At 43.4% G+C, this 26,461-nt stretch overlaps 1 protein-coding gene across 1 annotated transcript in view; it reads left to right on the top strand.

Moving 5' to 3' along the window:
* The window catches only part of rbpjb (recombination signal binding protein for immunoglobulin kappa J region b), a 52,220-nt gene that overhangs the window by 19,065 nt on the left and 6,694 nt on the right, over positions 1-26,461 (top strand). The window contains exons 2-9 of the mRNA XM_071908113.2: positions 8,495-8,533; positions 17,649-17,744; positions 22,206-22,371; positions 22,872-23,046; positions 23,815-23,952; positions 24,727-24,839; positions 25,485-25,625; positions 26,270-26,425. Of these exons, the coding sequence (XP_071764214.1) occupies positions 8,495-8,533; positions 17,649-17,744; positions 22,206-22,371; positions 22,872-23,046; positions 23,815-23,952; positions 24,727-24,839; positions 25,485-25,625; positions 26,270-26,425 (1,024 nt within the window). The remainder of the gene's footprint in view (positions 1-8,494; positions 8,534-17,648; positions 17,745-22,205; positions 22,372-22,871; positions 23,047-23,814; positions 23,953-24,726; positions 24,840-25,484; positions 25,626-26,269; positions 26,426-26,461) is intronic.

Below are 26,461 nucleotides of genomic sequence, written 5' to 3' on the forward strand. Positions count from 1 at the left end.
AGTATCAAACAAAGTACGACTCAACAGCCCTTCATGCTGCTTAGTGTCAACAAATTCTAAAACAATTTCAGGAACAAGTGCATCAATTGCTTTTATTTATTAATTTGATATAATTTTGCAATTATACTATTGTTTATCAATTCTCCATCAAATAACAAATAATAAGACAATAACACTGATACTCAATAGTAAAATAGAAAATAGGCTAGATACCAAAGACTCAAGAATATAGCTTCTTCAATATGAACGGAAACTTTTTCACAAACAGCATTTCAGCATTTTCTCATGAGTCACCTTCACCTACCAGTCTTAAGAAGAAAAAAAAAAGGAGTTTCAGTCAAAAAAGGTGAACGTGAAAATAAAGGAATCCGTGGTGAATGAAAATACAATTGTTCTTTCCAAAAAGTCCTGCTCACAGTATGTATTTTTAACAACGTAACTCAATTCTTCTTGTTTTCCAAAAGTGGCAGTGGCAAATTTTACGCTATTATTTTGAAACCAGACTCGCTTCACCTCTGGTATTATTCTGGCTGTCTCTGGCTGGCTTGATGCAGCTGCTTCACCTTTCCTCCACTTCCAACGCTGCCAGAGACACCTTCCCTAGCTTGGCACAGCTGGCAGTTTGCAATTTTAGAATCATCTTCACTGACCTCAAAGAATTGTCACTCTGCAGACATTTTTCCTCTCGCTGGAAAGGTTTCATATTGCACCGAAGCGCATGTCATTAAAGTATCTGTATCAGCACAGCTACATTTGCCAGTCTGAGTGCCAGCACTTTGGCTTGATCGGCACTGATCCCAATACTACAGATATTATCGGTGCACCTCTATAGTCGAGGAGCCAACAGTGATATCACTCTCACTTCCCACTTGAAAGCCCAGAGTCAGGACATCCTCTTACTGCTCATGGTCTGAATGGAACGAATGCTTGTCCCTGTCTCATACCAGTTCACTGACCTTGGCACGCATGCCCCTTAGTAACCATGCCAAAGTAAGCTACCAATGAGTTGGCTTGGCGGTTTAATGGCCCTATCAGGCTGCTAATAAGATATTGCCAAAGCACAGAAGCCTAGTTACAGGGTTCTTACTGGTCTGGAAAAGTAGGGAAAATGAATTTGATAATTTACAGGTCTGTCTTGAAAGGTTTAGGGGTTGCACAGAAGTCTGGAGTAGTACAGAAGACTTTAGTTGCTCATTCATCACACACATGACTGCTCATTTTTATGTCCCACCACCATGGCACATGCAGGACTTTGTCGTGATGGTGGCATCTGTGTGTGTGTGTGTCTTTTGAACACAGTAACTCAAGAACAATGCATGATAGAAACGTCATACTTAAACCACAGGTTCCCCCTATAGAGTAGATGATCTTGAGTAGATTGTGGTGCACCTTACTGCATAAATTTGTGTATTAATGAAGACAAACTGATCTTCTTAATGCTGTGCAGAGTTCATATTAATACCACCCATGTGCTACGTGAAAACAACTATATTGGCTAGAAATATTTGCATTAATTTGCTTAATCAGTGACCTCATTAGCATAGCTAGTGATTATGGTGGGACATTAGGCAGCTCAAGTGCCTCTCGTATGTATTTGTAAACCAACTAGCATTTAACATATTGTGGTATTTGTTATGGGGATTGAGAATTGTCAGCTAGACATTGCCCATTATCAGCCTTGATTATGTAATGCATTTAAAAACCAGTCAAGAAATTTAGGCCCATAAGTATGGAATTTTGAAATTGAAAATGTGTAGGATCCCTGTGGCCAGCATATTCATTTTCATGCTTTTGAACTAATTGGATAACGTGAGGTGTAGATTGACTGGAGAGATGAGGGGGAGAGAGAAAGAGAGACAGAAGGGATGATGCGACAGTGGTGATGACTAGGATTCAAACCCACATCTTTTCCATTACGCACTATGTGCCTTTTACCACTGAGCTACCAGGACGCCCCAACAGAAAGTGTTTTTAACATTTAACTTGCAAAATAGATATTACTTACTCAAAAAAACATTGTCATCCGTATATCCCTTGTAATGAGTTCAGTTTCAGAAATTCAGCCAGTTCGACAGTGCAACCCTTTTAGTAGCATATGCTTCTAAAAATACACTGATGCTACCTAGAAAATCGAAAAAGGGCCAGTTTTGTGTAACTTAAGATTCAAAGTAGGGATGAGCATTTCCAGTTATTTTTGGATTATGCTCATTTTAGGCATTTAGCGGATGCTCTTATCCCGATTGAGTGAGTAAGTTGAGTGATTTGGGGTTCAACATCTCACTCAAGGACACTTTGACAGGACATATGGCTGTTGAGGAGAGTGAACCTTTAACGATTTGGTTACGGGACAGTCTGACTAACCACACAAGTTTTGATTTAGGAGACAAATGTGCTCCCTGGGGGCTAAAAAAAGGCAGCATGCAGCCTTGTTTATAAATGTTTTACCCATATGGAAATTGATAAATGAGACCCATTGTGTTCCCGTGCGCACACGTCTGTGTTGTTATAATTTTCCTGCTGAAATAACCCGTCTTGCAGCCTGCTTGAGAGTGTCAGCGCCTCCATAGTGAAGCCTATCCTGTGCTTGATTGCTCACTAACGCTACTATTTGGCCGCAGTGTCCCTCACCCCCATTGTATCCAACGGAATCAGTGATAGTGAGCAGGAGGTGAGGAGGAGGAGGAGGAGGAAGGAAGGAGGGAAGAGAGAATAGGGATAACGGATGGAGAGCAAATCAGACGAAACTCCTGTTCTTACAGAGCTTCCCTTTCCTCTTTTGGCCCCTGGCCTGAAGTGTGTGTGTGTGTGTGTGTGTGTGTGTGTGTATGTGTCTGTGTCTGTCTGGTGATGGTGGGAGTCTTCTCTTCTAACCTGCCATCCTAACTAAAACAGAGAGTCTAAAAAAGTGTGTTTTGTTAACACATGACAGAATTGGCAGAATACTGTATGTCTCTGGTACAGCAGCTCAGTTTTGCACACAACACAGACCACATGTGCAGAGTAAAAAGAAAAGATAATGCTTGAATGTGAACTAGAGCTGAACAATTAATCGGAAAAAAAAAAAATAGAAATCGCAATATGCACTTAAGGCTGCAATTAATTGCTTAAGAGAGAGAGACGTCCAAAATGGATTTCTGAACAAGGTGTTTTAGATCTCCAGGTAATCTTCGGTCCATGAATCAAGTACAATATTGGTGAAACACTTTAATCATATTCAAACACAAAAATCATACACACAAAATCACTCTTCTTTTAACAATTTTTAAGTTCTAAAAAATGTATGACAAGAAAAACTTGTGATGATATGAATCACAGTTTAAACTGCAATTGCAATATTCTGTCAAATCGCAATTCGATTTTTGTCAGTATCTTTCAGCCCTTAGTGTGAACACTTAGTTCTGATGGCTTGAACCCTGGGTGGTGATGACCCCTTCCTGACTGTGAGGATTGTGAGGATCGTGAGGATTGTGAGGGCCCGGGTTGCGTCCGTGCTGAGTCACAGAGACCAGGGAGACGGCCCAGCTGGTCAGCTTCAATGAGGAAGCTGGGACCAGATGAGGACCGCTCTGTATTTGTCCTCCTCCGGGCTTTGAGTCGTTTTGATATTGACTGATTGGTTGAGCTTTTGTACAATGTGACCACCTGAAAATTGAAATTCATGCAGACATTGCACTACACTTGCATGCAATGTGTTAAGACAAAGTGATGCAATTGTGTACACAGTCTTCACTTTTGTGAACTTTGTCATCACACATACTAGTTCATTTATAGGAACCTACCTGAAAAACCGCCGATGCAACAGTTACCATGCCTTGTTTTTTCTTTGCAACTATACCTTATGTGGTTTCCTGTGTTTGTTGTGCTTATCTTGGTGTGGTTTGCACCCCCGAGTGTGTGTGTGTGTGTGTGTGTTAATGTGTTAAAGTCAGCTCATGGAGGTGGTAGGAAATGTGGACGGTGGTTTTTCACAGAACTCACAAACCCATCTCTTAGCACTTTTGTCCGTCTCCATCTCTCTTTTTGCACTGCATCGTTGCGATGGCCACCTCGACACCATCGAAGCTTTACCTTGAGGAAAATAAAAGCAAAGCTAAAGCCTCTCTCAGTCTCCACAACTTTGTGAGGATAGGTGGAAAAGAATCAAAGTACCAGTAGAAGGTAGAGATTTGTGACATGAATTTCTGAGCTCACTGACATGCATACCAAATGTGCATAATCAACACATATGGCCATTTTGGATGTGAATGTCTATGTTGGTTTGGTTTTTAATAAATTTTGGACCAGGAATTTCAAAATACAATCTAACATTTTACTCGTTTTACTTTCCCGAATGATGTCCCACAAGGTTAAGATAAAGTGGGCTCTACTAGGTTGTGTATTAAGTGCTGTAGGGATTTTATTTGTTTTTCTCAGAACTATTTGACATGGTTGAGGCCAACATGTTGAAACATCGGCTTATTTGGCCTGAAGCAGGGAAAGCTATGAACGTGTTTACATGTGGCGATGTGACTAGTAATGAGTGAGTGAATGCAGATTACAAGGAGCCATGACATGTTTTGGTGCCACTGGTGTGCGGACATTTGCTCCTCGGTCATCGCTTCCCCTCTCCTCTTGTCTCTCCCTCTCCCTCTCATCCCTCTCTTTCTCTCCGTATATCCACCTCTAAATCCTTCCTCTTCATCTCCGCGTAGAAGAAGTCATTCTCCCTCTTTCCGCAACGCTCCATCCACTTCGTCTTGCCTCGTCTTTCATCTCACCCTACACAGTATCCCTACAGTATCCCCTCCCTCCCTCCCTCCATCCCTCCCTGTCTGCAATGTAAGGAGCTGAGGTTTAGGAGGAGGGAAGGAGGGGAGGGAGAGGAGAGCCGTCTGGAATCCATTAGCCAGTTGAGGCATCAGCGTTTCACTGTGGGAACCTTATTGATTGCCCTCTATAATTATTCCACCTCCACTCCCTCCTTCTGGCTCTTGCTCCAATCGCTTTCTCTCGCTCTCTCTCCCTCTTTGCCTCCTTTCCTCGCTTTAGCCATCCTCATCCCTCTATTTCTATTGAGCAAGTTTTTTTTTTTTTCTTTTTTTCTTTTTCATACTCTGCTTGCCTAAAACCCTAACGAACTGAATTGACACGCTATCCGAGTGTTTATTTGATGCCATGTTAGTCATAATTCGGCACCAGCACGCAAAGTGGCTGCATCCCACACCAGGAGAAAGTCTCTCTCTCTCACACACACACACACACACACACACACACACATTTGCTCATTCTCTCTCTTTTACACACACACCCCTCCCTACAGCCACCTCCACGTGCCGCGTACATGTACCTCCAGCGCTGCCTTGTGCCAGCTATGGGCCGTAAGCCGAGTGTTACTGTAGCGCCTTAATAGACGGATGTGATGAAAGGGAACCTGCAGGGAGACGGAGGAAAGAGGCAGCACTCAGGCCATTGATTTTTCTATTCTAGCCCTCCCCTCTCTTTACTTTTCACTCTCTCTCCTCTCTCTCTCTTTTGCTCCCTCAGCGGCTCAGGCTCAGAAAGCTAACATTGTCTACAGGGGCTTTTATGAGCGAGTATAGAGGGCATTTGTCGGCACTAGCTTAGCTTATTTGCGCATTAATAAAACAGATAAGTGAAGTGATTTTAAAAAACACAGCCATTAAAATACAATGACAAAAAAAAACATGAGATAAATAATACCAAATTTTAAAAGTAAAAAAGAGATGAGATTAATGCTATTTTTCATGCTATGCTAGCCTGGTTCCAGACTCCTGAATCGCGTCCCGCCCACTTTTCAGATTTTCAGACAGTCTGGTGTTGCTCTAGTCAAGGGCTTGTTCTTGTCAGAGAAACAGTCGAGCCAATCAGCGCCTTTGTGGGCGGGACTAAGGTTTGCAACGGTTTTTCATTGGCGTTTAGATTTGTTGGAATCAAACCCTTAACTAACATATTGTCTTATACTCAAAATCAACCGACATTCTTGGTATAGTTGGGGGCCAGATATGTTAGTCATTAATGATCGGTTGGGGGAAAATCCCCCCCGCCCCCCTCCCCCCTCCCCTAATACAGAAAATGGCCAATGAGGAGGCAATGTCAGGCTGAATAATGGAGTGGTAAGGGTTTTGCCCCTGTAATCCCAATTTTAGGGGTATTTTATAAACTTGTGATTTTTCATCTGTTTATTTCCTACTCTGCTGAGTATGTAGTGTTTGTATCTGTAAGCCCTAAGGAGGATCCTTGAATAGTACAGGCTAAACTACTGCTTGTTAACACTTTGCACAAGTCAGTGCTATAACAAGAAAAAAGAGAAGCCGACCTGAAAAGAGAGGTCTTCCTTTACTGTGGTGTTGCTAAGAGGTTACTTTAAGAGCTTCATTGCTAAATGCGCAATGTATGTCATAAAGTTTTCAGCTATTACTCAAGCATGGTTGATTGATTGGTCATGCTCTGCTAGCACTCACACTGCATTTTCCACGAAACCGGCGGTCCAGTTTTAGAGCAGACTTCATTTAATGGATGAAGGTATATGATGCTCTCCTAGAGTGGATTTTAGTATGACTAATGGTAGGCTGAACTTCAGTTTAAGGATGAGAGGCTAAAAAGAGGTGTGGGCAATATGGGTACGAGATCCAGAATCTGGGGTACAATTTTCATAGATTTTCAACGATTTTTCTGCTAGACAAGTGAAATTGACCACCATGCATGCATCATCCTCCCAGTTTTGGGCCCATGACATGATGATGACATAGTGTTTTAATTTTTAAGGGGTTAAAAGAGCCCCTACAGTGATGGGTTTCAGAGCAGTCCCCCTCCCTGTAGCTTTGCAAATAATCCAACAGTCAAGTAGGTTGACTCACAGAGAGCTCACAGCTTTCTCAGCTCCACATCGCATTTGGTGTCATCACATCAGTGTCAATGGTTTTGACGATACCAGTGCTTGAATATAGACAATAAAAAATTATTTCATGTACCCTCAGAAAAATTCGATCATTGAGGGTTAATCTCTCATAGACACCACTGGATTGGGATATAAATGTAAAATCAGTGAAGAAAGGCTAGAAGTCACACTGTACCCAAGTGAGCCGAGTCAAACTAAGTTTCCTGTTCCTGTCGTGAGGCAGCTTGATGTAACTGAACTTGTTGTTTAGCTGTAGAAGACAACTGAAGAATTAATTTCCAAAATGCCATATCATTTTTGGGAAAAACAAAACTGAAATTGATTCAATTTTTCTGTAATATAGAGAGGATCCAGTCTATAATTTGTCAACATAGAATTCAATTTCCAAACATTCTGTCATAATTAAGTGCCCTGCTGTCAGTCATTTTGTAAGAGGTGTGTCACTTGTGTCAAGTAGTCTGTGTCATTTTGGAACAAAACAGTGTCAGTAGAAAACTAGTTCAGACAGTTTTCTTGTCAGTGTGCTGGACGATATGGCCAATTGATAAGCACTGCCCACTTAATGCCCTCTGCTTTCATTTAGCATTTTCATACATTTTCATTTCGTATGTTTTTGTGTAGGCCTACATCATTGTAAATTTATATCAGAAGTTAAATTTGGCAATCTCCTTATTAGGTAAGAGCAACACTGCCCATTGTTTATCTCTCCAGCACTATGATTTGTCAGTATGGCTGCAGAAATTGCTGCAGCACCTCATATCTCTCTTACAATGCAGACGTACTTACCCTGCTAAATCCCAGTGGTATCTAGTATTGAGAATACTGCATATCGTGAAATCTGCCTTTAGCTATTATGCACCATTGAATTGGAGAAAAAAACCATCAGGAAATTATCAAGTCAGATATGCTCGTTCTATTTTTACAATTCTGATCAGCAATAACACAAGTGAAGCAAGAAGATCTGTGTATTTGTTACACTCTTGATCGGTTTTCTATCCTTTTTTATTAAGATGCTTTTGCTATTGTATAGTATTTGTTTTACAAATGTACCACCACCACACTCTTTGCAGAACACAACTATAATTTATTAGATATGGGAAGGTATAGGTTATAAAGATGTCCTAGATAAATATGTATGTATAGCTATTCCCCTGACTGCTCTGTTGTTAAGTTGCTGTAATCCTTCACCTTACTGTTGGTTTCTTGTGGTGTTGGCAATCTAGGAATTTTAGGTTCTTCTTCTGTTGCCCTGGATAACAGTGTAAATGAAATGCCTAAAATATTACTTATTATTCCTAAACAACCAAACAAGACCGTTACTGTTGATGCAGGACCTGTTTGTGACCTGCCAAAGGTGGGAATTAGGTTGAAATAAAATTCAATGTCTGTACACTGCCTGCTGCTGCTGTGATAACACACAGATACGCCTACACGTCCTGTCACTTGCCTCTTGTTTGAGCACATTACCACCACATGCTGTCAAGGCCACAGTGACAGGAGTGTGTGTGTGTGTGTTAATGTGATGTTTACTCTGTGTGTTTTTGTGGTTGATGACCAGACCACTCATGTTTTCTTTTTGCTTTTGTGTCTTTGCAGGAAGTTCGGGGAGCGCCCTCAGCCACAGCGCCTAACAAGGTGACTATGCACACGCGCACACAGACACACACGTGCGCACAACATATCCTCCCCATCACACCTTTTTTTTAAATGTCTTGCCACCATGATACATCAGTGTTCCCCACAGAATTTGAATGTATGTGGTGGTACGTGGGTTGGCAACGGGGGGGGGTTGAGTGCCTTTTTATTCTTGTATTCTCTTATATTGTCAATATATAGCCTAGGCTAATATCAATAAAGGATCCCATTACCTGGATGGCTGAACAATTATCTAATGTACTCCATTTTAAATAGTTCCATTTGTCAAACAAATAACTAACCTGTATATATCTAAAGTACTTTGTGTCAAAGATAACGTAACTTAAAAATATAAACAGTGCTACACTGTTCTGTTTGTTGCTTGCTTTTGTCTACAAGGTGAAGAACAGAAATGAGACCCCTTTTACAGAGAAATCTGCTTTCTGCCCCTCTGCCCTGCTACATCTCTCTGTGCTGTCAGTCTCTCCTGTATCTTTACATCGTTACATTATTATCTACTCTGTTTTACTGTTTTACTGAGTCAGAGTTAAAAAGTGAATATTAACGTTATCGGTCCACTCTGTGGATACTGACTAGCAGCTAGGCTATACAGCGTGCTAATCTCGGAAACTCAGCTGTATTCCGAGTAACGTTAACTGTTAGTTCTTCTTTTCGGGAATTCAGTCGGCCGTCTTCTTGGCATGGCGTGTGCAGTGGGAGGCGAACAGACGGGTCCGGTGATAGAGCGAGTGAGTGAGAGAGAGAGAGAGAGATCGCGAGAGAGAGAGAGATCGCGTGGAGCAATTAGGGGCTGAGCGAATCAATGCGCTACACGCAGTTCTACGATTAAATAGTGAAAAAAATACAATTTGTGGCGGTCAGTGCTGATATTGTGGCGGCCCGCCACAAAGTTTTCTATGTGTGGGAAACCCTGGAGGGGTAGAGCGAGGGGACATTGTCCACTAGTTAATCGATCGCGGATGGCGTCGTTCTCTCGGACGGATAAAAAAATAAAAATAAAAAATGCTAAAATGGGTCGCCAAATATACTTTGGCGGCCGTTAATATACCTGGGCGGCCCGCCCAATAAAGTCTATGTGTGGGAAACACTGTACTGTACGGGGCATTATGTCGTCATGGTGGCATCTTTGTGTCTGTCAGCCTGCCTGCCTGTCTGTCTGTCTGTGTGTAGATACATCCTTGTAAAGACAATCACTCAAGAACAATACATAATAGAAGCTTCATACTTAGACATCTGGTACCCCCTGTAGAGATGATCTGATTAGATTTTGGAGTACCTTGCTGCATAAATTTGCATATTGATAAAGAAAAAATGATTTTCTTGAAACTACTATAACTTCTTAATGCTTCAAGATACAGAGTTCATATTAATACCAGCCATGTGCCATGTGAAGACAAGTGTGTTTACTTAGAAATATTTGATAATTAATGTATTAATTAGGTGATTTGGAAGTGGGAAGCTAGTGCATTTAACTGTGGTGCGAAGAGCAGACACTGAGCACATCCTTTTGTTGCTTGTAGCACTAAACAGATGCTTGTGGGTAGTGCCTGTCATGGCTCCTCTTACTGTGGGACCATTGACAACCTCTTTGAAGCACAGCAGTCTTCTGTTGAAATATTTTTAACTGCTAGGCCTCTGTACTCTGCGAAGATCTCAGCGGTGCTGGAAACCTGCAACAGCATGCCCTTTTCCGTTGTAAACCTGAAAGTAGCCAGTGCCCTAAAGAGAGGTTCCCAGTGGACAGGCAGACGTAAGCTGGTGTCTGGCAAACGCCCTCTGTATTGTTACTGTGCTTTAAAAATGTACTGAATCTGCACAAAACAACTTGCTGTTCCTCTTTAGAGCAGAGAAACGATCCAAATAAGCAGGGATGCGATTTTTCAGCTCCTCCCAGGATTTCTGTTTTAAAGGTTTTTCTGTTGATGATCACATCCTTGATGGAGATAACTGACTTGTCTTGGTGTATAATGAAACTCCCTATAATGAAACTCTCCATGCACTCTATTATGCACTGTATTCTGCATAGTGTGGGCTAGTGGCGTTGCAATCTTTTTTTTTTCCATTCCTCTTATGCATGTTCCAAGTCATTCGGAGCAACATTTGGGTGAACATAGAAAGTTGATGGGCGTTGTGGCTTGCTTGTGGAGGTTTGTGCGTGCGCATGTGCCTGTGTGTGTGAGAGAGAGAGAGAGAGAGAGAGAGAGAGAGAGAGAGAGAGAGAGAGAGAGAGAGAGAGGAGAGAGAGAGAGAGAGAGAGAGGAGAGAGAGAGAGAGAGAGAGAGAGAGAGAGGAGAGAGAGAGAGAGAGAGAGGAGAGAGAGAGAGAGAGAGAGAGAGAGAGAGAGAGAGAGAGAGAGAGAGAGAGAGAGAGGTTGGGGGTATCTGCGTGTATGTGTGTACGCACTTGTTCGTGTGTTGGTCTTCCTCTTTGTCACAGGGGCCCTCAGCCCCCCCTCTCCGTGTGTGTGCACGACCACGGCTTTGCCTGTTGTGTTTGTGCGCGCGCACGTGTTCGTCTTCGCGCGTGGCGCTCAGCGGGGAAAATTGAGGGGTTGCATATTGCCTGGAACAGCCGAGCATGGTTTTTGGAAAAAGGGGCCCCAGCACCTTTTGATGTGTCCCCTTCTTCATTCATGTGCTGCCAGTCCGCTGGCTTGCACTGGCCCCTCCATGACAGGCGCAAAACACTTTTCACCCAGCAGCCGAAAGGCACAGAACAAAACTCCTTCAGTTTGTGTGTGTGTGTCTGTACGCCTGTGTGTCACGCTGTTCTTTGTGCTTGTCTCTGTGTATCTGCCTCGTTGTCTTCATGTCTGCATGTTCACTCACACCCACTTGCCCCCAGCCCCCCCCCCCCCCCCCCCCCCCCCCCCACCTCCCACAGTAACGGCCCTATGGTTTTCTCTCTGGCAGCAGCAGAGGCAGCTAAAATCTGCAAGGTCCTGCAGGGGCTTTTAGGGCAGCTAAAGCTTCGGGTCCTGCAGGGCCGCCCTGTCAGGAAGGCTACTCGACTGGAAATACAATACATGACACACATACACAGGCAAATGAGCATACACGTACATGCACACAAATATACACACACGACAGATACACTTGCAAGCAGATACACATCTACACACACTCACACACAGACAGACGGACAGACGCACATGCACACACAGGCTGGATAAGCTGCCTCCTCTGTTGCTTGGGAGAATAAGCCCTTGAAGAGGCGGCTCCCGCAACAGAGGAAGGGCCGGCTCTGCAGAATCCATCGGCTGAGATGGAGAGGCTCCATAGAAACTGCCTTTTAGTTATCTACTTCTTTGTCGAAAACTGTAAATGTCAGACTAAAATAAAACCCTGATGACTATTATTTTGGTCTGGAACATTTGGCTGTGTGCTGCCAATATGCAATTTGTTATGGGTTTTTTTACGTGAAAATGCTGCATTGTGTGGAAAGTAGTTTGTGCTGAATTTATGACATGGTGACAAGAAATTCACATAGAGACAATTTGCCATCAGTTTTCACTGTTGACAGTTGATGTTTTTAAGTAGTAAAATATAAACTAGATTTAATTTGATTGACAAATTTGTTTTGGTGTTGGCATGAAGTAATCACATTCATCAATCAAGTACAAGAGAAACAACATCGCATTCTTTTAGACCACTTCCTCTTTCACAGGCTCACAAGGGCCTTCAGGAGGTTAGACACTGAGCAGGCACTTGTGTGTCGGCCTCCCCTCCCTAGAGCCGCAGATGGAGAGTTCATTTAAAAAGAGGTTGAGCAGCCTAAAGTGGCTGATTGTTAATGTCTTAACCCAAGCCCTGCACCGCGGATGTGTGTAATCTACCTATTGTGATGCATAGGGGCGCAAACTAATTGCAGTCTGATCGTCGTAATTGAGCTATTTCACTCTGCACGTGTGTGTATTAGTGTGTCCCTTCCGTGTGTGTGTGTGTGTGTGTGTGTGTGTGTGTTCACAGGGGGTCTTGTGGTGGACCGCTCTGCTGTAGACGCTGTGACAGATGTACAGGACAGATGCCTGTCTGCTCTGCTGCATCTGTAGCCCGGCTTAACCTAGCCCCTCTACCCACACACACACACACACACACACACACACACGACTGACCCCACGCTGCCTGTTGTTGAATGTCTGTCTTTTTAGAAATCTGTCTGGTGCTTTTATATCTTTTTAAGCATTTCCTCCCTCGCTGTCTCTCTTTCATCTTTACCTCTATCTGTCTGTCTGCCTGTCTGTCTGTCTGTGTCTCTCTCTCTCTTTCTCTCTCTTTGTCTCTCTCTCTGTCGCTTTGTCTCTCTCTCTTTCTCTCACTCTCGCTGTGCTTCCTCCCAAGAGTACCAAGAGAAAACAAGTTCTTTGCATTGTCCCATCTCTTAACAGGAGTTGACAAAAACTGACACATCACAGTTGTGTGTATGATTACCGTCAACAGTGTTTAGCTTAGCACTGGCTGAATTCTCCTGTCGGTAATGCCATTACCAGAGAACCATGTATGCCAGTTTCACCTGGTGCTTCTGTCAGGCCAAATAACCACTTGAGTGACACCTAACGATCACATAAAAGCAAAAAAATACCCTTTAGCGGGATTTCTCTGTCTAAATACCACTAGGACGGTAGATAAAGTTTGTTTTCTGCCCTGGTTGCATAGCTGTATTGTCATTGCCAGTCTCTGGCCGCGTGTTGTGTGCTAGTTTTCATATTGCGTGTGGATGTGGCTTTGTGCGTGTGTCTGCTTGTCTGTTTCAATGAAGGGTATGCCCTGTCACTTCCTGCCTCAAATCAGATGATTCAGGGCATTGATTCCCCATTTTTCACTATCTGTAATTTCCCTCTACGTCTATTTTTAGTGTGTGTTTAAGTTATCCGTTTTTGTTAATATACAGGAGGCAGTGCCAGAGGTGTATGTGTGTGTATATGCATGCATTTTTGTCATGTTTGTGTCATGTTTGCATGCCGCTCTCACATAGGAAGCTCGCACTGGTCACTGTCTCTCTCACTTCTCCTTAAAGCCTTCAGTTTTCAGGAAAAGGCCTAATCTCTATCTAGTGTGTGTGTGTGTGTGTGTGTCTGTGTGTCGGTATGTTTAAGAGATGAGTGACTACCCAGATGTCCTTGTTGTCCCCTAACCATTACCGATCCTTGGTAATGTCATGGAGTTTTATTCTATATGCTTTCTCCCTCTTTAGAGAGTTTCCTTTGGTTGCTGATGTGTTTACATTGTGTCGCAGCCTCATCTTCAAGGATATTTTATTGAGACACAAGTCATACACACATACAGGGAACTTTTTTTGGGAGCGGTGCCCTTACCCTTGCCTCACCCATTGCTTAATCTCATAAGATCTTGTTGCCAAAAGACATTTGAATAGATTTTGGTCTTTGTGGCTCACTTTTTTGCTTACTCCTGGGAGCATTTTCTGTCTACATTGGCCAAAAACTTTCTGAGTTGCATCATGCACTTAATGACCTTTTTATCCCCAGTCAGTAGCTACTCAAGCATCTGGCTATTAAAGCATACATGTTGTATGCTTGGCTGTAGAGCAACAAGACATTCTGGTTCTATGATGAATGGGCTGTTTATACTTCTATAAAATATGTTATATAGCTTTATTTTGACTGCATTTTATTTGCCTAAATTGTACTTATCAGCAGCACCTAATACATTTGGCATGTCATTGCTATCAAATCCTGATTGAATCATTTTTCCTTTTATGGATAATGCTGTTAACACTTTTCCCTCCTGCTTCACTCATTTACTGTCAAAACAAGTCATCTGGGTAACCCCTTTATCAGCTACCCACTCGTCACCCTTGCAGATAAATCTTTTTTCTTTTCACCCGTGCCACTTACCTTGCTGTGGTTACCACAAAAGATGACAAATCTGCTTGTTGGAAGATGTGACTGCTCTAGATATGCTGGATTTGAAATTTGCCTCAGAAGTAATTATTAATAATTAGTGCCTAACTAACTAGAGAGCCAAGTTGCACAAAATAAATCGCAAAATAAATTCAGTTTTCTGCCAACATAGCCATTTTACGTCACTATGCTAATTCGTAACTGGAGAAAGAGAGGAGCATGGGCCATCATGACAAATCCGAGTTTCCCCGAATTAAAAATTTGCCTATGCTTGTCTGTTGCTGTTGAAATTGAATAGAAAAATACTGTAATTTTCAAGAGTTCGTCATATGGAGGTTTCCCAAGCTGGAACACCGGCATCAACTACTGGCACAGAAATTGACTGCTAGGATTTCATTTGATTGCTGCCAACTTGTAGGCTGTGTTGGTTGTCTTTGGAGTTATTTTAGGCAGCTGTGAAATGAGTATCAGGTCCTTAGAGGGCGAGGAAAAAGACAATACACAAAGAACCACCAGAGTGAGAGCTTCATCCCAAGGTGAAGCGTTTCTCTCTTGATGGGAATGGCCTCTTCCCAACCCTAACCCATCCACAGTGGTTTCATGGTTTGATGAAAACAGTGTTAACTATAGGCTAGAGCAGTCTCAGATAACCTATTTTATTGATCCTTTGATCCCTTTATTGGTCATAATGAAGATTTTTTTGTTTAAAAGAAGTGTGTCCTGCCCTGTTTACGTCTCACAGATTCTGGAGTGGTGGCAAATGATAATAATAATGCTGCCACCGCAAAACTTGAGATGGAATTCCATTCAAGTTTTTATGCACGTCTCATTTCCTCCAGTGGTATCGGATACTTACACAATGCATACCAAGGCTCCCCGAAGCTGTTCTCACAGTTAATGGTGGCCCAATGTAATGTTCAGACATGGATCATTATTGCTAATATAAAAAAATACCCATATTTTTGGAGTACATCCAGCCTTTCCCTTCATCCAGTCTCCCCATTAGGTCTATAGGGAATGTTATTTGGGAGCGTCTTACTTGAAATACCTTGGAAGGGACAGCAGTTAATGACGGAGATTAAAGGACTGAGCTTCTTGAAGGAGGGCGTACTTGACAGACAGTATGCAGGCAATATTTGGAGTTTGCAGAGCTGCATGGAAATGACAATATTATCGCAGGAGTGGTTTTTACTGTGCATACAAACGGCTTAATCAGATTTCCTGCATACTTGGAGTAAGGGCAGTAAAATTGTATGTGTGTAAATGGGATTGTGGCAATATCACATTGATTTGAATATACAGATATAGACTTAGCTTATGTTTAAGGCTTAGCAGTCTAAGAAATGTGTGCAATGTATAAGACATGTGTGTGTGTGCGTGTGCGTGTGTGTGCATGCTCTGTGTTGCCCTATCTGTGATGTCACCCTTCCTGCAAGGCTGGCGGGTCACAGGCGATGTCAGAGGTGTCCAGTGACATGCGCCCTGCAGGCATGACATCACCACGTTTGAACTGTGTGTTCCCCATGTAATTAGTCAGAGCTGCGGGCTCTGGGGTGTTCCTGGGGTCTCTGTGTGTGTGTGTGTGTGTGTGTGTGTGTGTGTGTGTAGCCTACACTTGAGCATGAGAGGAAGATTGTCATTCATTGGAAAGACACCGTAGCTGCAATGACCATACAGCCCATTTCATTAAAACAAAGGAAAACAAATTATTTAAACACAATTATGCAGTAATTCAAACATTTTTCGAATCAAACGGCAGCTTTGGAGCTGGCCTTGACTTGGGTCATGCGCCCCTCTTTCTGGCCTGATTTGTGTATGGAATCTAATTTTCATCTAAATGGTATTCAAAGAATTGCGTAGCTTCAAACTCTTGGGTTCCTAGAATGGTATCTCCACCGTTTTACCCTGCAGGTTATGGGCGATTGAATAATTTTGAAAATGTAGAATATACTGTAGAGTGTGTTTTAATTCTGTTTGAGAGAATCAAACGGCAGGTTTTACTTCTCTTACTTAGAAAATCATTTTCTCCATCACACAGTGAAATGGGAAATGAAACGTTTGCCAGACGGATAAACCATAACCTCTCTTGGCCTTCCTCCTCCTCCTCCTCTCAGACCCCCCTCTCCCTCAACCCCCCCAATCTATCCCTCTCGTGTCTCGGGGGCCCCTTGCTTTCCATAACAAAGGCCAGTCTAACCCGAGCGTGCGGCCCACTATTGCGTGGCAAAGTGGAAAGCTCTCTGTGTGTGTGTGTGTGTGTGTGTGTGTGTGTGTGTGTGAGTGAGTGGGGAGCCCTCTGAGCACCCCGGCGTGTCAGGTGTCGTTGACATCTGTGCAAGTGGTGTGTGTGTGTGTGTGTGTGTGTGTGTGTGTGTGTGTGTGTGTGTGGGGTGGGGTGTGTGGACGGGACAGGGTGTGCCATGTCCATACGTGTGATGCGTCTTTATTATGCATCCAGCCTGATCATTGACCCCCGCTGGTCTGCCCATCATAAGCCCTACTGGTCCCAAAAACATTGAAATTATTTTAGGTGTGTGTGTGTAAGGGAGTGAGGTGTGGGATGGCGGGAGGTTTTGGCTTAGTTGACAAAAGTAATTGGAGCACGGACCTTGCAACATTTTGACACGAGATGAAGATTCTTTGGTGGTGAGCTCAGCGCTTTTGGTGTTTTCTTTTTCCTTTCCTCTCTTTTATTCTCTCTCCCTCTCTCTCTCTCTCGCTCTCCCCGTCTCCCCCCCCCCCATGTTCCTTCCCCTTGCTCCTCACTGTCCCTCTGAGCCGTTCATTAACGGTTCAACCCCTTCCCCCCTCCCCCCCCCCTCCTCAAATGGACCCAGCTGGAGAGAACATAGCTTTTTGGCCAGCAGACCGTGCAGGCTCTGGGGCGTTCCAGGGGTCACTGCGAGTGTATGTACGTGTGTGTGTGCGCGAGTGCGTATTTCTGTATGTTCTCGGTCCATACTTCACACTTATGCCTGTATATTTTCACTCCATTCACTCTAAAGCATTGCCTTTTTAAAACCTGCTTGATGATCCTCAGTGATCCCCCGCCGACCCCAGAGTCTCCCTTGGCTCCAGCTTTAAGCCTCGACACACCCAATATCTCTTCACCTCATCTGCCGGATCACGTAACGACCTGTTGTTAATGAACTTCTCTCTCTCTCTCTCTCTGTCCTCCCCTGTCCCTCCACTCTTTCTATCTCCCCTCTTTTCTTCTCCTTGTTCCCGCCGCAGAGAAGCGATGAGGAATTACCTGAAGGAGCGAGGCGACCAAACTGTCCTGATCCTGCATGCAAAAGTTGCACAGAAATCCTACGGCAATGAGAAAAGGTGGGTGAATTATAAACATCGTCTTCCCGGTGCAGTTCCATTATCAGGGTTCCCACGGGTCTTGATCATCCTTGGAAGTTTGTGGATTTGACAAAAATAAGATAAGGCCTTTAAAAGTTTTTGAAAATCAATGGATGACCTTTTTTTTATTAAAATATTGCACCAAAATTCATCAATATGCCTCAGCTGTCTGGATCTCTTCCCACTTCACATCCTGAGGAAAATCCTATGATGGATATTTATATTTATATAGCATGAGTTTTAAAATAAACAATTTCACCATGACTTCTTGACTTAACATAATCATGAGTAAAATATGAGGCTTCTATGATGACAAATTTTGACCAACGTCATTTCTTACTCCAAAACACGCCAGTATTGAGTCCTTGAATTTCACCAAACAAGACCTTGAAACTCATTGAATTTGATGTCCAGTGAGTGTGGGAACCTTGCATTATATACGTTTGATAAACCGTTATGCACACTGGCCCATCATTTAGTGATTTTAAACAGCTGTGTCCTGGTGTGAGCTAACATGGATGTCAAGCAAAAACAAAAATAACTTGGCCCTGTCCGTTTAGCCTTCTCCAACAGCTCCTTGTCTTCGCTGGCCCTTTGGTATGACAACACCAGGCTGCCTCTGTGATGATATTTCCAAGCAGTCGATAACTTGAGTGTTCAGGACCTCTAGCTAACTATTTGCACATCTTTCAATACATCTGTCAATGCAACTCTTTAAGTTGTTAGGCGGTGGTCACACTGATCCGTTGTGTCTGTCCCTCTCCGTTCATTTCAATTAATTTTCAATGAAAGCTGTCTGTTGTCCAGACAAGGCTGATGACTCGTCCGATGGTCAGAAAGTTCAAACCAGTTGAACTTTTTCTGGACGGACTGATTCCTCACCATCCATTTAGCCAATCAGAGATGTTCCTATGTTTGTTTTGGAAAAAATAGGGGCGAATACAGATACAACGGTACATCCAAAGCAAAGATAAACTGGAGGAAGCCTGGTGTAACATTGGGGTGACTGTAGGTGTTTTCCAAGTCAGTTTCTGCCTCTCCCACCATGTTGATGTTCCAATACGAACCAACGGACAGAAATCTATCCGTCAATAATTCTGTCTGTTTTCTGATGGATCAGTGTGGCTCCTGCCCCCGGAGCCACATGTACCCACGCTGACCCAGAATCAAATCATGCCAACCCTCTCCTCCTGTGCTGAGTCGTGAATCTGTGTCCCTCTCAGCATTCCTGCTGTCTCGGTAAGCGAGAGTGGACCGCCCACTCTTCTCTATCGAAAGGATTTATGAACAGGTATGTCAGTCAAAGGGGATCAGGCCGAGGAGTAGAAGTAGGAGGGAATGAAAAACACACACAACACACACATATATGTCCGGGTGAAGGCCGTGGAGGATTCAGGTGTTGGGGGTTCAGGCGCGAGAGAGGGTACGGGTCTTTTTAAGCGCCTCCAAGGTTCACGGGACAACTTTGAGGACAGGCCAAACAAACACATGGGTTAACTTGTAGGGAGCGTGGGTAGTTGCTGGTTTGCTCCGCTGTAAGTGTTAGGCAATGCATGCAGCAGATTCTCTACAGTTCAAAGATGGGATGGTGGACCTTCTCTTCTCTTGCTCTCTTTCTGTCTCTCTCTCTCTAACTCTCTCAAGTTCACTCAGTAAGTCACTCACTGACTCCCCAACTTTCTCTTTCTATCTCTGTCTCCAACATTTTCCCTCTCCTACTCTCTTGAACTCTACTCTTTCTTTCTCTGTCAAACTCTTTCTATAACTCTCTCCTCTAACTTTGTCTCTTTCTTTCTCTCTCAAACTTTGTCCAGCTTTGTCCCTCCCTCTCTCACTCTCTCTCTCTTTAACACTCTCCTTACCTCCGTCCTCCCCCCCCCCAGTTTTCTTGGCCGAGCTGCAGCCCCGCTTGCGATCTCATCAGGCCTATCTCTTGGTAAATCAGGCCAACTCCGAGACACCTCAGAGAGAGAGGAGGGGAGGATGGAGGGAGAGAAGTTGAGATTGAGCTGAATTCCTCAGCTGATGTCGGCCCGTCTCGTCCAGTTAAAGTGACACCAGTGAGGTCAAGGGCAGCGAGGGGAGCCAGCCAAACACTCTTGGGCTACGTGCACACAAACACATCCACACACACACACACACAAACCCTAGAATAACACACAACTACACTATGTTTTTTTTTCCTACTCCCAGACACAGTCAAATAAAACAGAGCTTTACTTCTAAGGCCCATTCCCCAAAACTATTATCTGCTCTCAAGTTCCCGGCTTTAGTGCTTCAGTCCTGTGTATGACACAATTGGACTGCAGTTCATCTGCTTCATCTCTGTTTATTCCCTGCGTTTAACATTTGGGTGAGATTCCAGCAAGCGGATGGATATACCTCATGTGTAACTGGATGCTTACAGTCACATCGCCATACACTGAATTCTTCCCAGTCAAGTCGGAGGAAATATTAAGTTCATAGCTACAGGTTCAGCTACAGAACAATGCACCTGCAGCTGGTAGGGAAGCAGTGTTTCACTAAAGGACACTTAAAGCTCTATGTGATGACTTTTTTGTGGTGAAACATTCACTTTTAATCGCTATTAGTGCGGGAGTTCGCCTTTCCAAGCTCCAACGAAACCATCAGCGTAACATGAATAGCGGATGCTTGCGGATACAGGGCTTGAACCCGAGCAGTCAGGTTGAAGGACGGTGTCTGTAACCAATACGCCAGCCTGCCGCATCACAGATGACAAGTGTTTGGGTGCGACTGCTAGTCAAGTCCCCCGCGGGAATTCTCCTGTATCGCAGGCGGAATCGCTATCGTTTTCATTCGCATTGTGCAAAGGGGACTGAGCAAGACACGCAGTAAACGTTAGACTGCAGAAATCACTCCGCATGTATAAGGATTCTACCGCTACGTGCATATCAGCAGTTTTACATCCTTTGGACAGACAAAACCATGTGGTGTGTGTCTGTGTGCACTCTGCCACCTGCGGGTGCTTCTGTGTTTGTATTGTGATTAACTTTGTAGCGAGGGAGCATAATAAAAGAAGTGGGTGTGTAGACAGTTTTAATGTGCTCTCTCTCTCTCTCTCTCTCTCTCTCTCTCCCTCTTTCTAGCTGTCTCTGTTCCCTTTTAATAGGAGGTGAAAGTAGACAAACACCCACAGAGACAGAGACTGGTGTTGCGAAATGGGTCACTTTCCCGTTCCACACTGACACAGACAAAAAGTCATTTGAAGTGTGCTAGTTCAGTAATGAGTTGATTTCACATCAACTTGCCCCCCCCCCAACACGCACACACACACACACAAGTATACACTTGTGTTTTTGAAATGTGGGGGATTTCTTTCAAATTTGATGGGTTGGGTTTTTTTTCTTTTTCTTTCGCTTTTCGCTCGCTTGACAAGACACATTTTCCTGGCTGAGATGTGAGATGCAAGTGTCATATTTTTTCTTGGTTTATCAGGAATTCCTGCTATTTGTATAAGATCTAGAAAGTTGAAGTCTGAAAGTGAAACAGTTTGATAATTTCCACGTCTTGAAAAGTTTAGAAATTGCGCAATGAAATCTGTAAAAACAACTGAAAAATATGACTGTTCATTCTCTCTATATATATGACTACATGTTTGATCTAGTTGTGTCATTCCACGAGAAATTACAAGAATCAAGGATTGGAAAAGTATGGCGTTTTGAAATGGAAAATATGAAGAAACCCTGTTTGTACCTTTTTATTTGTGATGCTGGTTTATATTTCTCCTGTTATGCACAGATTTTCCATGCTGAACTGATCACAGTAGCATCTGCTAAATTAAGCTTGACAGATTGGGAAACTGTCTAGTTAAATTGTAGACTGTTGATAGTTTGACTCTCTGCTTGTAGCTTGGTGCAGTTCTGCCCTCTAGTGGTGCAAACTAAAAGATGCACCCTGACCAGTATATGACCACCATCAGTATGGGGTATTACACGTTTTTTTGTTAGTGGTTTATGTCTGGACTGAATTGCATTGCAATCATATCCATCAGTTCTGTCCTTTAACATATACACTTTTCAGGAATATGTTTCCTCTGTCAATGTGTTTTTTCAAGTCAAATCAAACCTAAGTTCAACCTTGGGTCACCAAACATTCTCGTCACGTTTGCCAATCATGCAGCTTTTTCTTTAACCTTAATTTGACAAGGCAAGTTGATTAAAAACATATTCATATTTACAGTAACAGGCTGAGATATTTGTTACAGAAAAAATGAGGCTTATACACAAGAGTTTTTCATGTGGAAGCTGCCCAATACAACCACAATCTTGTACTGTTGGCCACTGTTTCTCCACTTTAGCAACTGGGAATTAAGTGCCTTGCTCGGTTGCACTTCACTGATAACTATTGAAAGAGGGGCAGAGGGTATCCCATCCTTCAAGCCCGCGTCTCTTAACGAGTCATGTATGTTCACGTGTCCAGGTTCTTCTGCCCCCCTCCCTGTGTGTACCTGATGGGCAGCGGCTGGAAGAAAAAGAAGGAGCAGATGGAGCGAGACGGCTGCTCAGAGCAGGAGTCGCAGCCCTGCGCCTTCATCGGCATCGGCAACAGCGACCAAGAGATGCAGCAGCTTAACTTAGAGGGAAAGGTACAACACACACACACACACACACACACACACACACACACACACACACACACACACACACACACTTATCTCCACACAAAGATATGCAGATACTCACTGGAAGTTACCATAGATACGAGCAATGCTAGAAGTCTCTCTTTATCCCTTTTACCATTGCAGAGTTATTATTCCTACAATTTTTCTGTTCACAGCAGCGACAGACAAATATGTAAAAGTCAATGTCATTAACATCATGATAGGCTGACAAAGATACACATTAGATGTTTAGATTTGATAAAAAGCCATTATTTGGCTGGAAATCTGAGCTAGGTATGTGTGTGTATCCCACTAGTGTATTTTTTCCTGACTTGTATTCACTGTCTCTCTGTGTATCTATATCCTTCAGTAAGATAATTTGTTCATTAACTGTCGTTCATTTGCATCAGAAAAATCCTATCCTAATGTTTCCCATCTCTTTCTCTGCTCTGCTCCACCCCTCACCTCCACCCCTCCACCACCAGAATTATTGCACAGCCAAAACCTTGTACATATCCGACTCCGACAAGAGAAAGCACTTCATGCTGTCTGTCAAGATGTTCTACGGCAACAGCGCTGACATCGGTGTCTTCCTCAGCAAGAGGATCAAAGTTATCTCCAAGCCCTCCAAAAAGAAGCAGTCCCTCAAGAATGCTGACTGTGAGTTGTACATGTGTATGTGTGAGTGTGTGTGTGTGTGTGTGTGTGTATGTACACTTTTGGTGGAGTCAGCTGTGCCTAGGAGTCTGATATTGTGAGTTCTGCTAGTCTGTAAAAATATTATGCAGCATGCAGATGTTCACACACACTACATTGGTACTAAAGTCTCTAGTATTTCTCTATCAATAACTGAGGGTTATTTTTATTAGAACTAAAGTCAAAACACATGTTCTGTTTTAGTCCAATGATTGCAATCATTACATCAGTGTTGGCAACACATACTGCCTCAAAATACATGTAAAATGTATGTGTAACTGCCACATACTGTCAGTCGTTCTATCAAAAGCTCAGACATTAGATTTCAGCTCAGACAAAAATAGCTCAGACATAAAAATCACCATGTAGGCATAAACAAAGCCAGCAGTGGGGTAATGTTCTGTCAACAGTGAGCGACATGCTGAAGGTCACGAATTTGGCCTTTTAAAAAGTATACTAGTCATCCAGCTACAGTTTGGCAAGTGTTGTTAGTGCCAACAGCTGCCACTAGAGGGCAATGTAGTCTGCTCAGTAGCTAGTAACCAGCTGGTGACTGTCATTTGAGCATGCTGAACACCTGTAGTGTACACAACACCTCGTCTGGTAAGATTTGTTTCATGGCTATTTTCTCACCCCTTATCACATTGTCAACACAGTTGACCTTTGTCATTGTGTAACTTGTCTGTGCGCGTGTGTGTGTGTGTCTGTATTCGTGTTTGTGTTCGTCTACAGTGTGTATTGCATCAGGGACCAAGGTGGCACTGTTCAACCGGTTGCGCTCCCAAACGGTCAGCACGCGCTACCTGCATGTGGAGGGGGGCAACTTCCACGCCAGCTCCCAGCAGTGGGGCGCCTTCTACATCCACCTGTGTAAGTCTCTACCCACTACAGCAGTTCTGCATCTATACAAACACGTTTTAAATGGTTTACTTGGATCCACTAAATTAGATTAGAAATTTACATAAGATTCAAAGTCAAATCAGAACAAACCAAGAGTCCAGTATCAATTTAATATCTTAAAGAAAACATCAAATCTAGGACTTTTCAATGCAATATGGTTTTAATAGAAATGCAATCATTCCATACAAATTCAGAAAACAGAATTTAAATTCAGTTGTCTGGTGGAACAAATCTCATAAATTTCAATCTAAGTCATTTACATATTTACAAGATCTTCAGTCAAGAATTTAGAAACGTTTTCAACTCATCAAAGTACAAGTCAAAGTCAAGTCCCAAGTCACCAGAACCCAAGTCAAGTCAAGTCTCAAGTCTTCTCTTCAAGCATCAAGTCAAGTCTCAAGCAATTGAAATTGTGTTTCGAGTCCAAGTCATGTGACTCAAGTCCCCACCCTTCCTTAATGACATGTCGTTTGACTTGCAGAGCCTGAACGGAATGAAACGCACATTGAACACACACAAACACACACTCACTCAGTCATTTAGACTGCACTTACACTCTCCGTCTTCTCTCTCTGTTCATTGTTAAGTGTAACCAGCCAGTAAAACAGTTGATTGATTATAGACAAAGGAAGTGATAGACTGATCGTGTGTCTAAGTCCAGTAACATATGGGGTTTTGAGTATCTGGAAAACGCAGAGCCTATGGGAGTTTGACAGCCTCTCTCTTTTTTCTGTGTGTCTCAAGTGGATGACGAGGAGTCGGAAGGAGAAGAGTTCACTGTGAGAGACGGCTACATCCACTACGGCCAGACGGTCAAGCTGGTGTGCTCCGTCACCGGCATGGCCCTGCCGAGACTGGTAACAGACGCAATGAGACTAGACTGCATTAGATTAGATGAAACTTTAATGATGATGTGGGGAAATTGGGTTATCACAGTAGCAGGTAATGGAGTAAAACAAAGGAAAATAACATATAAATAAGCGTTATATAATGGGTGGTATTGAGCATAACACAAGCAGCAGTTATCTTATTATCCTTGGTGCTTTGCTTTGTTGCTTGCTGTTTGCTTTGTTGGAACTTTATTTATCCAAGGACGGATTTCCTGAGAGCGTCGCTTTTTATCAGCAGCACCTTCCTAAATTCATACAGTTATGTGTATTCACACCTGGGAGCTGCCAACAACTACTGAGCTTCATGCCCCCTTCCTCCCTCTCTCCTTCCGCCCTACCATCCTCGTTTCCTTCCTTCCTTTCTTCTTCCCACCTTCCTTTCTTTCTAACTTTCTTCCGAATCACATGTGACTTCCTTGTTTTTCTGTCCTTCCTTTTTCTTTGTTCTCGCCCCGTTTTCTTCCTTTCTTCTTCCCCTTTTTCTTTCCTTTTCCCTTCCTCCCTTGTTTCAGCTTCTTCCCCCCTTTCCCTTCGCTCCATTCATCCATCCACCTTCGAGTCGGCTAATAATAGCTCTCCCTCTCTCTCTCTTTGTCTCTCCGTCTCTCTCAGATCATCCGTAAAGTGGACAAGCAGACAGCGCTGCTGGACGCAGACGACCCGGTCTCCCAGCTCCACAAGTGTGCCTTCTACCTGAAGGACACAGAACGCATGTACCTGTGCCTTTCCCAAGAAAGGATCATCCAGTTTCAAGTCAGTGCCTCAACTACAATCCTCAGAATCTGCTCAATGTCCACTTGTAGTCTAGCTGCAGGGACGCCAGGGTTGAGGTCAATTCATTCTCAGTTAAAGTTTATCCTATCCATTCTATTAACGGATGGTTGAGAAGGATTACTTTAGCATATAAACAGGGATTTCTGTTTGCAGCTTGAGTGGACTGAATCAAAAGTGGATTTGAGTTCAGCTGTACAGCACTGACATCTCGTTGGGTCACATTTATCGGGTGTCATACAATTGGAGTGCTGATGAGATTTGTTTTAACCTTGAGGTTAGTGGTGGGCAGCTGGCAACCCACAGGCTGCATTCAACCTGTGCAGCACTGAAAGGGATACTCCACCCACGAAAAAATACTTTGTTTTCCCTTATGAAATAAGAGTGGGTCCACTCACCTTCAATATTTTTGTTTATTTAGACTGTTTCAAAGCAAAATGAGAGACAGAGTAGGTATGTGGTTTGATCCTAAGGCTTCTGACTACACACATCATACACTAACATGCACATTTTTCTTTGCAACGTCATAAACTTACTACAGTCTTGATTTGGCATAATTATTGGTGCTTATCTCTGCCCTCGATGTGTAACACTGCGTGCCCTCCCTTCCTCCCCCTCCTTGCTAGGCCACTCCATGCCCAAAGGAACCAAACAAGGAGATGATCAACGACGGCGCCTCCTGGACAATCATCAGCACAGACAAGGCCGAATACACTTTCTACGAGGGCATGGGCCCTGTCCACGCGCCTGTCACCCCCGTGCCTGTGGTAGAGAGCTTACAGGTACGCACCGAAGAGACAAGCACGCAAGGATGGGAT

This window comes from Centroberyx gerrardi, chromosome 23 (assembly GCF_048128805.1).
Source record: "Centroberyx gerrardi isolate f3 chromosome 23, fCenGer3.hap1.cur.20231027, whole genome shotgun sequence".
NCBI classification, from domain to species: Eukaryota; Metazoa; Chordata; class Actinopteri; order Beryciformes; family Berycidae; genus Centroberyx; species Centroberyx gerrardi.